General features: G+C 48.1%; 1 protein-coding gene across 1 annotated transcript; it reads left to right on the top strand.

Annotated features, from left to right (window-relative positions):
* Positions 1–9422: 9422 nt before the first annotated feature.
* Positions 9423–11153, top strand: LOC139159524 (tigger transposable element-derived protein 1-like). The gene has a single exon (XM_070736835.1). It carries the CDS (start codon positions 9423–9425, stop codon positions 11151–11153), a length of 1731 nt encoding a protein of 576 aa, XP_070592936.1.
* The last annotated feature ends 2088 nt before the right edge of the window (positions 11154–13241 follow it).

Genomic DNA, 13241 nt, shown 5'->3' with positions numbered 1-13241 from the left:
GAAGTAATATATAAATTTGGGTAATATGGTCATTTTTATTGTGGCAATTCTTCCTAGTAATGAGATTGGTAATTTAGAATGCGATCATTGTCGTCCATAGGATTCTCCAGAGAACAGTCCGGCGAATTTGGGCAGCCTGGAGGGAAACACCCCGGACAGCTTGGAGCGCCTCCTCCAGGAATTCGAGATATGTATTCTACCCTCTTCAGGGATCAATGCCTTGCTTTGCGAAGCTCAATGAAGCAATGAGCTATGCTGTGCAGGGCCAGCCAATCAGACAGGTCCTAGTGGGGGATGCTGGCACAATGTGGTCTACTGGAGAAGGAAATGGCAGCCTTCTCCAGTATCCTTAGTAAGAAAACCCCAAGAAAAGCATCAAAACAATGCCAGAAGACGAGCCCCTCAGATAGGAAGGACTCCAATATGCTACGTGGGAAGAGCAGAGGGCAAGTACAGAAAGAGCAAACTGGTACTAATAACAGCCTTTCCTTCCTTCCCCAGGAGCTGCAACAGAAGGAGGAATTACCAGCTCCAGGCACCTCCAGAGGTGAGTTGGTAGTTGGCTGTGAAAAGCCTGCAGGGAATGCAGAACTCCAGGAGACTGCGCTACGTAGTGATGGGCAGGACCCAGAATGGTTGGAAACGCTATTCCGGCAGCGGCAAAGGAGTGCGTAGTCTCGCTCCACTGCCGCCGGTCTTGCAGGCGCAATGCACGCACAACCTAAGCAATTCTGGCAGCTAAAATCACTGGGGTTTTGATTCCATGCGTGCACAGAATTTTTGCTGCTGGAAGAACGTCTGCGCACGAGATTACGGTTGCTCCACATGCGCAGCATCCGGAATCTCACAGCAAGAAGATACAGCAATGATAAATAGCTAAGCTGCATAACACTAAAGAAAGATACAGCAATGATAAATAGCTAAGCTGCATAACACTAAAGAAACAAAGGCACAAAGAAATCTAATAGGATAATGAAATACAGTGTTCCCTCGATTTTCGCGGGTTCGAACTTCGCGGAAAGTCCATACCACGGTTTTTCAAAAATATTAATTAAAAAATACTTTGCGGGTTTTTTCCCTGTACCACGGTTTTTCCTGCCCAGTGATGTCATATGTCATTGCAAAACATAGTGAGTAATGATCTAAATGGTTGCTAAGGGAATGGGAAATTGCACTTTAGGGGTTTAAAGTGTTAAGGAAAGGCTTGTGGTACTGTTCATAGCCAAAAATAGTGTATTTACTTCCGCATCTCTACTTCGCGGAAATTCGACTTTCGCGGGCGGTCTCGGAACGCATCCCCCGCAAAAATCGAGGGAACACTGTACTAATGAAATAGGACGGTCAGTAGTCCAAAATTTACAACTATAATAAGGGCCTGAATATCAGTTGTTAAGGTACCGCAGTCATAAGTTGAGTCACTATTTGATAAGATTTAATGTTACAACTGTTGTTATGACCATCCTTAAGCAAGTCATTGTGATTATTAAGCAAAACATGTGGTCATTAAGCAAAACATGTGGTTATAAGTGCAAATCCGTTTTAACCAGTGGGCGGTTTTGCCATTGGCAAAAAGTGTTGCAAATGTGATGACATGACCATGGGCCATTGCAAGCCGTCATAAATGCAAGTTTGGCTGCCAAGCACACAAAATGCAATCATCTGACCATGAGATAACTGAGTACATTATAATTTTGAATGGCTATTAAACTGGTTGTAAATCAGAGACGACCTACACCAGGAAAGGAAAGAATGGATGGAAACTTGTTAGATCTGATATCTAAACTAGAAGAAAGGAGACATTTTCTGAGAGGGAGAAGAATTGATCAATGGTTCCCAGAGTTGTGGGTGCTCACTCCATCACTGAAGGTTTTCATAAACAGATTGGACAATTATTTGACAAGAATAGTATTAGGCATGGTTGTCAAACTGGTGGCATAATTGATCACGCACAGGCCACACCCACCCCAGCTCCATGAAGGTGGGAAAACAGAAAACAAAGGTGCAGAGTAAAAAAAAATTACTAGCTACATTTTTTCCATTTCTTTCTCCCCCCCTTGGAAAAAAATAAAGTATAATCCCCAAAAGGGATAAATCTGAAAGAGGTTCATAAGAATACAAACATTTAATTCTTTGTGTTTACAACTCTGTAGAATGAAGAAAAATAAAAGAGCAAGACTAGAGAAATGATTAATTTTTTAATAAATCTAAAGGAAAGGGTTTTTAAAAACAATAAAAGATTGCCCTTTTTAATAAAGGACAGATATGGTTACTATAAATTTATAGCTACCTTTTCTAGCATCGGCTCCTCTAGATGTTTTTAATTCTAGTTAACATAATTCTTAATCAACCTGATTGTGGGTTGTTAAAACCATTGTCTTTCCTAACACAATTTTCCTTATCTCCCATTCAGCAGTGGAAGAAGCTTTTGATTGCTTTTCGGAACTGTCAGTCAATGATAGCCCGCCTCTGCCTTTTCATGTTTTTATAGGTATATAAAGACCACTGAGGCCAGAAGTGGCTTTATCGTTGGCTTTGAGGTATGTATGACTAACCTGAGTTGCTTTCCACACCCCACACCCCCGAAATGTGGTTTAAAGTTGGTCTTTCTGTTTTCTTTTTAAGTGACTCTGCAAAGCAAAACTAATAATTTAAGGGCGATCCGGAAGGGACCTCCGCATTGCGGCAATTGGAGCGAACACCCGCCCACCCTCCGCTATCAACAGTGTGTCATAAGGAGGTCGCCTTTGGAGCCGAATAGGAATTTTTTGCGGCCTCCCCTTTAGAGGCGGCCGTTTTTTCGCCTATTCCACACTGACGGTGCGGACTGGATTGGTTAGGGGGTGCGGCGCATTTAGTTATTTAGGAATTTCCGCCCCGTTAGTTTGGCTCTGCAGGTCCTTAGTTTGTTTTGAATTAAATATTCAAAGTTACGTATTTAAATTTATTTAAAGTTATTTAAATTTATGCTAATTAATAAATGACCCTTAATTAATCCACAATATATGTCTCAGTGTCTTTACTCCGCCTCCGGGGGGCAATTATATATAAGACAGCCCTAAACATGTCTTTTTCAAAGCCTGCAGTGAAGAAAAAAGGTTGGTGATGAGCACGTGTCTTATTTGCACAAAGAATACAATTTGAAATGTCATTACACAACTAAACATGCTGAGGAGTATCAGATCCAGGGGCTTAAAGCACAGGTTTCAGGCTTCTTTAGAGGAAATGGAATCAGAATATGGGGATGTGCTCTACTTCACCGAGGTACGTTGGCTCAGCAGGGGAAACATATTGAAGAGATTTTTTGAGTTGAGAGCGGAAGTGGAAAAAGATGGGATTGCTATTCCTGCGCTAAGTGATACACAATGGCTTATGGACTTAGCTTTTTTTGCTGATATCAATACATGAGCTTACTGTACTGAACAAAAAGTTACAAGGCCAGGGGCAACTTGTCAGTGCTGCCTATGACAATGTGAGAGCATTCTCTACAAAACGTATGTTATGGAAAGCCCAGCTTTCTCAGACAAACATTTGCCATTTCCCAGCATGCAAGGCACTCATGGATGCAGGCACACCATTCAGTGGTGAGGAGTATGTGGATGTCATTTTGAAGCTACAGGAGGAATTTGATCACAGATTTGCAGACTTCACGACGCACAGAGCAACATTTCAAATTTTTGGGAATCCCTTCTCCTTTGATGTGCAGGATACCCCTCCTGTGCTTCAAATGGTGCTCATTGACCTGCAGTGCAACTCTGAACTCAAAGCCAAGTTCAGGGAGGTGAGTGGAAAAGCAGACAAGCTCGGGCAATTTTTGACAGAATTGCCCCCCCAGCTTCCCTGAGCTTTCCCAAATGTTCAAGTGGACCATGTGTCTTTTTGGGAGCACATACTTGTGCGAAAAGCTCTTCTCTACCTTGAACTTCAATAAATCCTGTTATGTTTGTACAGTGGAACCCCGACATACGAGGTGCTCTACTTACGAGGATTCCGAGATACGAGCTGGCAGAGGAGAGAAATTTTTGCTCGACTCCCGAGCTCAAATCCGGGATACGAGCCGAGAAGAGCCAGGCTGATAGCTTGCTTTGCTTCCTTCCCGAGCTGATGCAGAGCCGAATAAAGCGTCACGCCCCCTTGATGCTTTTGGCGGCTTCCGAAGCGACGCTGGGTTGTTTTGCTGCCAAAAGCGTCAGGGGGGCGTGACGCTTTATTTGGCTCTGCATCAGCTCGGGAAGGAAGCAAAGCAAGCCAGCAGCCCGGCTCTTCTCAGCTCGTATCCAGCTCTTGGTGAGTCCTTGGCTTCTGCTGGGGGTGCAGAAGCGAAAGAAACGGAGCACTTTCGCTGTGGAAGAGGTTGGCGGGGGGGTGCAGAAGCAAAAGAAACGGAGCAATTTCACTGTGGAAGAGGCGGGGGGGTGCAGAAGCGAAAGAAACGGAGCACTTTCGCTGTGGAAGAGGTGGGCGGGGGGGTGCAGAAGCAAAAGAAACGGAGCAATTTCACTGTGGAAGAGGTGGGGGGGAAGCAAAAGAAACGGAGCAATTTCGCTGTGGAAGAGGCGGGGGGAAGCAAAAGAAACGGAGCACTTTCGCTGTGGAAGAGGTGGGCGGGGGGGTGCAGAAGCAAAAGAAACGGAGCACTTTCGCTGTGGAAGAGGCGGGGGGGAAGCAAAAGAAACGGAGCAATTTCGCTGTGGAAGAGGTGGGCGGGGGGGTGCAGAAGCAAAAGAAACGGAGCAATTTCACTGTGGAAGAGGCGGGGGGGAAGCAAAAGAAACGGAGCAATTTCGCTGTGGAAGAGGCGGGGGGAAGCAAAAGAAACGGAGCACTTTCGCTGTGGAAGAGGTGGGCGGGGGGGTGCAGAAGCAAAAGAAACGGAGCACTTTCGCTGTGGAAGAGGCGGGGGGGAAGCAAAAGAAACGGAGCAATTTCGCTGTGGAAGAGGCGGGGGGAAGCAAAAGAAACGGAGCAATTTCGCTGTGGAAGAGTTGGGGGGGAAGCAAAAGAAACGGAGCAATTTCGCTGTGGAAGAGGCGGCGGGGAAGCAAAAGAAACGGAGCAATTTCGCTGTGGAAGAGGCGGGCGGGGGAGTGCAGAAGCAAAAGATACAGAGCAATTTCGCTGTGGAAGAGGCGGGCGGGGGGGTGCAGAAGCAAAAGAAACAGAGCAATTTCGCTGTGGAAGAGGCGGGCGGGGGGGTGCAGAAGCAAAAGAAACGGAGCAATTTCGCTGTGGAAGAGGCGAGGGGGAGCAAAAGAAACGGAGCAATTTCGCTGTGGAAGAGGCGGGGGAAACCAAAAGAAACGGAGCAATTTCGCTGTGGAAGAGGCGGGGGGAGCAAAAGAAACAGAGCAATTTCGCTGTGGAAGAGGCGGGCGGGGGGGTGCAGAAGCAAAAGAAACGGAGCAATTTCGCTGTGGAAGAGGCGGGGGGGAGCAAAAGAAACGGAGCAATTTCGCTGTGGAAGAGGCGGGGGGAAGCAAAAGAAACGGAGCAATTTCGCTGTGGAAGAGGCGGGGGGGAAAGCAAAAGAAACGGAGCAATTTCGCTGTGGAAGAGGCGGGCGGGGGGGTGCAGAAGCAAAAGAAACAGAGCAATTTCGCTGTGGAAGAGGCGGGGGGGAGCAAAAGAAACGGAGCAATTTCGCTGTGGAAGAGGCGGGGGGGGAAGCAAAAGAAACGGAGCAATTTCGCTGTGGAAGAGGCGGGGGGGAAAGCAAAAGAAACGGAGCAATTTCGCTGTGGAAGAGGCGGGGGGGAAAGCAAAAGAAACAGAGCAATTTCGCTGTGTAAGAGGTGGGGGGAAAGCAAAAGAAACGGAGCAATTTCGCTGTGGAAGAGGCGGGGGGAAAGCAAAAGAAACGGAGCAATTTCGCTGTGGAAGAGGCGGGCGGGGGGGTGCAGAAGCAAAAGAAACAGAGCAATTTCGCTGTGGAAGAGGCGGGGGGGAGCAAAAGAAACGGAGCAATTTCGCTGTGGAAGAGGCGGGGGGGAAGCAAAAGAAACGGAGCAATTTCGCTGTGGAAGAGGCGGGGGGGAAAGCAAAAGAAACGGAGCAATTTCGCTGTGGAAGAGGCGGGGGGGAAAGCAAAAGAAACAGAGCAATTTCGCTGTGTAAGAGGTGGGGGGAAAGCAAAAGAAACGGAGCAATTTCGCTGTGGAAGAGGCGGGGGGAAAGCAAAAGAAACGGAGCAATTTCGCTGTGGAAGAGGCGGGGGGGAAAGCAAAAGAAACGGAGCAATTTCGCTGTGGAAGAGGCGGGGGGAAGCAAAAGAAATGGAGCAATTTCGCTGTGGAAGAGGCGGGGGAAAGCAAAAGAAACACAGCAATTTCGCTGTGGAAGAGGCGGGGGGGAAAGCAAAAGAAACGGAGCAATTTCGCTGTGGAAGAGGCGGGGGGAAAGCAAAAGAAACGGAGCAATTTCGCTGTGGAAGAGGCGGGGGGGAAAGCAAAAGAAACGGAGCAATTTCGCTGTGGAAGAGGCGGGGGGGAAAGCAAAAGAAACGGAGCAATTTCGCTGTGGAAGAGGCGGGGGGGAAAGCAAAAGAAACGGAGCAATTTCGCTGTGGAAGAGGCGGGGGGAAGCAAAAGAAACGGAGCAATTTCGCTGTGGAAGAGGCGGGGGGGAAAGCAAAAGAAACGGAGCAATTTCGCTGTGGAAGAGGCGGGCGGGGGGGTGCAGAAGCAAAAGAAACAGAGCAATTTCGCTGTGGAAGAGGCGGGGGGGAGCAAAAGAAACGGAGCAATTTCGCTGTGGAAGAGGCGGGGGGGAAGCAAAAGAAACGGAGCAATTTCGCTGTGGAAGAGGCGGGGGGGAAAGCAAAAGAAACGGAGCAATTTCGCTGTGGAAGAGGCGGGGGGGGAAAGCAAAAGAAACGGAGCAATTTCGCTGTGGAAGAGGCGGGGGGAAGCAAAAGAAACGGAGCAATTTCGCTGTGGAAGAGGCGGGGGAAAGCAAAAGAAACACAGCAATTTCGCTGTGGAAGAGGCGGGGGGGAAAGCAAAAGAAACGGAGCAATTTCGCTGTGGAAGAGGCGGGGGGAAAGCAAAAGAAACGGAGCAATTTCGCTGTGGAAGAGGCGGGGGGGAAAGCAAAAGAAACGGAGCAATTTCGCTGTGGAAGAGGCGGGGGGGAAAGCAAAAGAAACGGAGCAATTTCGCTGTGGAAGAGGCGGGGGGGAAAGCAAAAGAAACGGAGCAATTTCGCTGTGGAAGAGGCGGGGGGAAGCAAAAGAAACGGAGCAATTTCGCTGTGGAAGAGGCGGGGGGGGAAGCAAAAGAAACGGAGCAATTTCGCTGTGGAAGAGGCGGGCGGGGGGGTGCAGAAGCAAAAGAAACAGAGCAATTTCGCTGTGGAAGAGGCGGGGGGGAGCAAAAGAAACGGAGCAATTTCGCTGTGGAAGAGGCGGGGGGGGAAGCAAAAGAAACGGAGCAATTTCGCTGTGGAAGAGGCGGGGGGGAAAGCAAAAGAAACGGAGCAATTTCGCTGTGGAAGAGGCGGGGGGAAAGCAAAAGAAACAGAGCAATTTCGCTGTGGAAGAGGCGGGCGGGGGGGTGCAGAAGCAAAAGAAACAGAGCAATTTCGCTGTGGAAGAGGCGGGGGGAGCAAAAGAAACGGAGCAATTTCGCTGTGGAAGAGGCGGGCGGGGGGGTGCAGAAGCAAAAGAAACAGAGCAATTTCGCTGTGGAAGAGGCGGGGGGAGCAAAAGAAACGGAGCAATTTCGCTGTGGAAGAGGCGGGGGGGAAGCAAAAGAAACGGAGCAATTTCGCTGTGGAAGAGGCGGGCGGGGGGGTGCAGAAGCAAAAGAAACAGAGCAATTTCGCTGTGGAAGAGGCGGGGGGGGAGCAAAAGAAACGGAGCAATTTCGCTGTGGAAGAGGCGGGGGGGAAGCAAAAGAAACAGAGCAATTTCGCTGTGGAAGAGGCGGGCAGGGGGGTGCAGAAGCAAAAGAAACAGAGCAATTTCGCTGTGGAAGAGGCGGGGGGGAGCAAAAGAAACGGAGCAATTTCGCTGTGGAAGAGGCGGGGGGAGCAAAAGAAACGGAGCAATTTCGCTGTGGAAGAGGCGGGGGGGAGCAAAAGAAACGGAGCAATTTCGCTGTGGAAGAGGCGGGGGGAGCAAAAGAAACGGAGCAATTTCGCTGTGGAAGAGGCGGGCGGGGGGGTGCAGAAGCAAAAGAAACGGAGCAATTTCGCTGTGGAAGAGGCGGGGGGGAGCAAAAGAAACGGATCAATTTCGCTGTGGAAGAGGCGGGGGGGAAAGCAAAAAAACGGAGCAATTTCGCTGTGAAAGAGGCGGGCGGGGGGGTGCAGAAGCAAAAAAACGGAGCAATTTCGCTGCGAGAGGTGGGGGGAAAAAAACAAAAAAACCCGGAGCACTTTCGCTGCGAGAGGTGGGGGGAAAAAAGCAAAAAAACCCGGAGCACTTTCGCTGCCAGAGGCGGGGGGGGGAAAAAGCCCGCGCTCGTCCCTTCAGCAGCAAGGGAGGGAAGTCAGAGGGCGAGGGATGGAGAGAGAGAAAGAAGGGAAGGAAGGAAGGGAGGGAAAGAGAGAGGGAGAGGGGGGAGAGAAAGAGAGAGAGAGTGAGAGATGCTCAGTGAGCCTTTCTTTGAAGTTGCCTTTCTTTCTTTCTTTATTTTTCTCTCGCTCTCTTGCTCTTTCATTCTTCTTTCTTTCTCTTGCTTTCATTCTTTCTCTTGCTTTCTTTCTTTCTCTTGCTTTCTTTCTTTCTCTCTTTCTTTCTCTCTCTTGCTCTCTTGCTCTTTCATTCTTCTTTCTTTCTCTTGCTTTCTTTCTTTCTCTTGCTTTCTCTCCTTCCTTCCTTCCCACCCACCGTCCATTCATTCACCCATTCCTCTCTTGATCGCCCCTTTTACGGCGCCGCTGACAGCTAGCTCCCCACCACCACCGGGCCATGGAAAACTGGTCTAGCTTAAAGCCGGTCCCTGGTGCAAAAAAGGTTGGGGACCTCTGTCCTACAGGATTGGGTGGCAGAGAAGTTGAATAAAGTTTGCCATGTTGATTGTTTTGGGTAAAAAGAGGAAGGGAAGGGAAGCTCTCAGCTTATCATCTTATTAATAACAATAAGTTCTTGTAATGTCTACATTTCCTGACTTGGCCTAGCAAGGTCAGAAGAAACATCACCTTTAATGATTTATTCATTCTGCACTCCATTTCTGAGACCATAGAATAAATAGGATTTCTACATCCACTTTCTCTAATTCTAGTCCTATCAAAGGATGGTCAGAGGCTTCCCCCAGAAGGAGCAAATAGGCTTGTGGGCCAAAGTGCTGACCAATAGGACCTTCTAAGTGTTGGCATTAAAACTTTCTTACTTGGCTGATTTTAATTTTTCTGCTTGCAGGCAAATTCGGGATAGGAGCCGAACTTCCTAAGTTGTCTCGGTGGTGTCGGTGTTTAGAGCGAGGATGGCTCCAAAAAAGGCCGCTGAGAAGAAGAAGAAGATGATGATATCCATAGAAGCGAAGCAGGAGATCATTAATTTGCACGAAAAAGGGACTCGTGTTATTGATCTTGCGAGGAAGTTCCAACGCAGCACGTCCACCATCTGTACAATCCTGAAGCAGAAGGACATCCTTAAAGGTGTAAAAGCAGCAAAAGGTGCGACGATAATTTCCCAACTTAGGACGTCTGTTCATGAAGAGATGGAGAGGTTATTGCTAATTTGGATAAAAGAAAAGGAGCTGGCCGGAGATACAATAACAGAGGTGGTCATCAGCGAGAAGGCACGTGCGATATTCTCCGATCTAAAGAGCAATGAACCATCCTCGTCGGGAGATCCAGATGAGTTCAAGGCAAGCCATGGGTGGTTTGACAGGTTCAGAAAAAGAAGTGGCATTCACTCAGTGGTTAGGCATGGGGAGGCAGCGAGTGCAGACATCAAGGCAGCGGAGGAGTTTGTTATGCGTTTTGCTAGCCTGGTTGAAAAAGAAGGCTATGTCTCTCAACAGATCTTTAACTGTGATGAGACTGGGCTGTTTTGGAAGAAAATGCCCCGTAGGACCTTCATTACTGCCGAGGAAAAGAGCCTGCCAGGACATAAGCCCATGAAGGACCGTCTAACCCTTGCATTGTGTGCAAACGCGTCGGGTGACTGTAAAGTGAAGCCACTTCTCGTGTACCATTCGGAGAATCCTCGCGCGTTCAAGACGCACAAAATTCTAAAGGAAAGACTCCATGTCCTGTGGCGCTCCAATGCAAGGGCATGGGTAACGAGGCAGTTCTTTGTGGACTGGGTAAATCTTGCTTTTGGTCCTACGGTGAAGGAATATCTTTTGAGTAATGAACTCCCCCTACAAGCCTTACTGCTGCTCGACAATGCTCCAGGCCACCCACCTGCTCTTCAAGAGGACATCCTTGAAGAATTTCAGTTTGTGAAGGTTGTCTTTCTCCCACCCAACACGACTTCAATCCTGCAACCAATGGATCAGCAGGTCATAGCTAACTTCAAGAAGCTGTACATGAAGCATCTGTTCCGCCGATGTTTCGATGTAACAGAGAACACCAACTTGACACTGCGTGAGTTTTGGAAGGATCATTTTAACATCGTTTCTTGCCTTAACATCATTGACCTTGCCTGGCAAGAAGTGTCAAGGCGAAACTTGAACTCGGCGTGGAAGAAGTTGTGGCCTGCTGCTGTTGCACCAAGGGACTCTGCTGAGCCCGAGGGTGAGACCGAGGACATCACCGAGACTGACACCCCATTGGAGGAGATTGTGTCACTCGGTAAGTGTATGGGTCTGGAGGTAGACGAGGGTGACATCAATGAGCTTGTCGAAGAGTATGAAGAACCGCTCTCTACAGAGGACCTGAAGGCGCTCCATGAGATGCAACAGATGGAGATGACCCAAGAGATGAGCAGCAGTGAGGAAGAGGTACAGGAACCACAGAAAGCCATTCCTACCAGTGAGATAAAAGCGATGCTAGCGCAGTGGGAGAACGTTGTCAGTTTTGTGGAAAAAAATCACCCAGAGAAAGTAGCCACGAGTCGTTCAGCAGCACTTTTCAATGACACCTCATTGACTCACTTTCGCAACATTTTGAAAAGCAGGCAAAAGCAGATGTCATTGGACAAATTTCTTACGAAAAGAGCTGCTGCAAGTGAAAGTGCAGCCAAAAAGGCAAAAACAGATGATTAGACTACTGTGTACATATGTAAATTTAAAAGTTTAAGAAAGTTTACAAGTTAAGTGAAAGAAACTTCATTATTCATTTATATGTACATGTACATTTCTTCATTAAAAACATGTATTTTTGCATAATTTAGACTAACTTTGTGAGTTTTTTGAGGGCTGGAACCAATTAAAATTATTTACATTAATTCCTATGGGGAAAAGTCGTTCGAGATAAGAGCTGCTCGACTTAAGAGCACAGGTCCGGAACGAATTAAACTCGTATCTCGAGGTACCACTGTACTTTTAAATAAAGGTAACCGCTGATTGGCTTAAGTCGCGGCCAAGGGAAACCTTGTTGCGAAAGTTTAAAAAAGAGGAACACGCGGCTGTTTTCCCTGCGCAGATGCCCCATTTGCGTTTTATTCTAAAACCCTTTCACCTGCAGAAAGGAATTACTCTCATTTAGATAAGGAGGCATTAGCTTTAGTTGCAGGCGTTAAACGCTTCCATGGATATTTGTTTGGCCACCCTTTTACATTGATTACGGACCACAAGCCATTGTTAGGCATTTTAGCAGGAGATAAGCAGACCCCCACATTTCTGTCTCCGAGAATGACCCATTGGACGATCTTTTTAGCTGCTTATAATTATGTACTTAAGCACAGGGAGGGGGAAAGAAATTGGGCACGCAGACGTGTTAAGTAGGTGTCCTCAGGCAGAATTAGTACACGACCCAGCCCCAGCGTCCAATGTATTGCTGATAGAAATGCAAGAAAACCCATTAATAACGGCAGCGGAAATAGCCAGAGAGACAGAAATAGACCCCTTGTTATCCCGAGTAAAACAATGGGTACTTAAAGGGTGGCCGGGGAAAATTCCAAAAGAGACATGTCAGGTATTCAAGAACAGACAAACTGAATTAAGTGTATTAAGAGATTGCATATTGTGGGGTGACAGGTGGTAATTCCTAAACAGCTGCAGAAGAAAGCATTGAAATTGTTACACCAGGATCACCCAGGCATGGTAAAGATGAAAGCCTGGCCAGGAGCCACCTTTGGTGGCCAGGTTTAGATCAGGACATAGAAACCTGGGTAGCCACATGTCACCCATGCCAACAAACTCGCCCAGACCCACCAAAGACCAAACCAACGGAGTGGGAGACACCAAAGGGACCATGGTCCCGAATACACATAGACTTCGCAGGACCTCTAGCGGGACAATCATTCCTCATTGTGGTCGATGCATACTCCAAGCAGCTGGAGATTGTCTTAATGACCTCAACTACAACAGCAGCTACAATAAAGGGGCTGCGGAGACTTTTCTTAACACATGGACTGCCGGATGTGCTCGTCTCAGACAACGGTGCACAACTAACCTCCGGGCAAATGGAGGTCTTCCTGGCCGAAAGAGGGATCCGACATGCATTAATATCTCCCCATTTCCCGGCCGCTAGTGGCCGGTTTGAACGCATGGTGAGGTTCACAAAAGAAGCCCTGCACCGGTCAGCACCTGGAGAATGGCAACAGCAGCTGGACGAATTCCTATTAGTCCAGGACATCACCCCACAACTAACCTCCAGGCAAATGGAGGTCTTCCTGGCCGAAAGAGGGATCCGACATGCATTAATATCTCCCCATTTCCCGGCCGCTAGTGGCCGGTTTGAACGCATGTTGAGGTTCACAAAAGAAGCCCTGTATCGGTCAGCACCTGGAGAATGGCAACAGCAGCTGGGCGAATTCCTATTAGTCCAGGACATCACCCCGTCGGCTAGCACAAACAAAAGTCCAGTTCTCATGGGGAGGAAACTCCGTTCCCAGCTGGACAGAATTCACCCAGAGTATTCCGAAAGGAAAGATAAGCATACAACGGAACCAGAACGGACTTTTTAAATGGGTGACCCAGTCTATGCAAAAGACTTTGACTCAAATCTCCACTGGAGAGAGGGGACAATTGAATCCAAAACCGGCCCCAAATCATACACGATCCAACCAGCCAATGGGAAAATCTGGCGCAGACACATAGACCAAATCAGAAAACGACATCCAAGTGAGTTAACACAAAGTAACAATGACATTTTTCCCGTAGATCAAACGCATGGGAATTACCAAAACC

The sequence above is a fragment of the Erythrolamprus reginae genome, chromosome 2, assembly GCF_031021105.1.
Source record: "Erythrolamprus reginae isolate rEryReg1 chromosome 2, rEryReg1.hap1, whole genome shotgun sequence".
In the NCBI taxonomy this organism is placed as follows: domain Eukaryota; kingdom Metazoa; phylum Chordata; class Lepidosauria; order Squamata; family Dipsadidae; genus Erythrolamprus; species Erythrolamprus reginae.
Note: the sequence above shows the minus strand (reverse complement) of the source record. Positions and strands in the feature narration are given on the sequence as shown.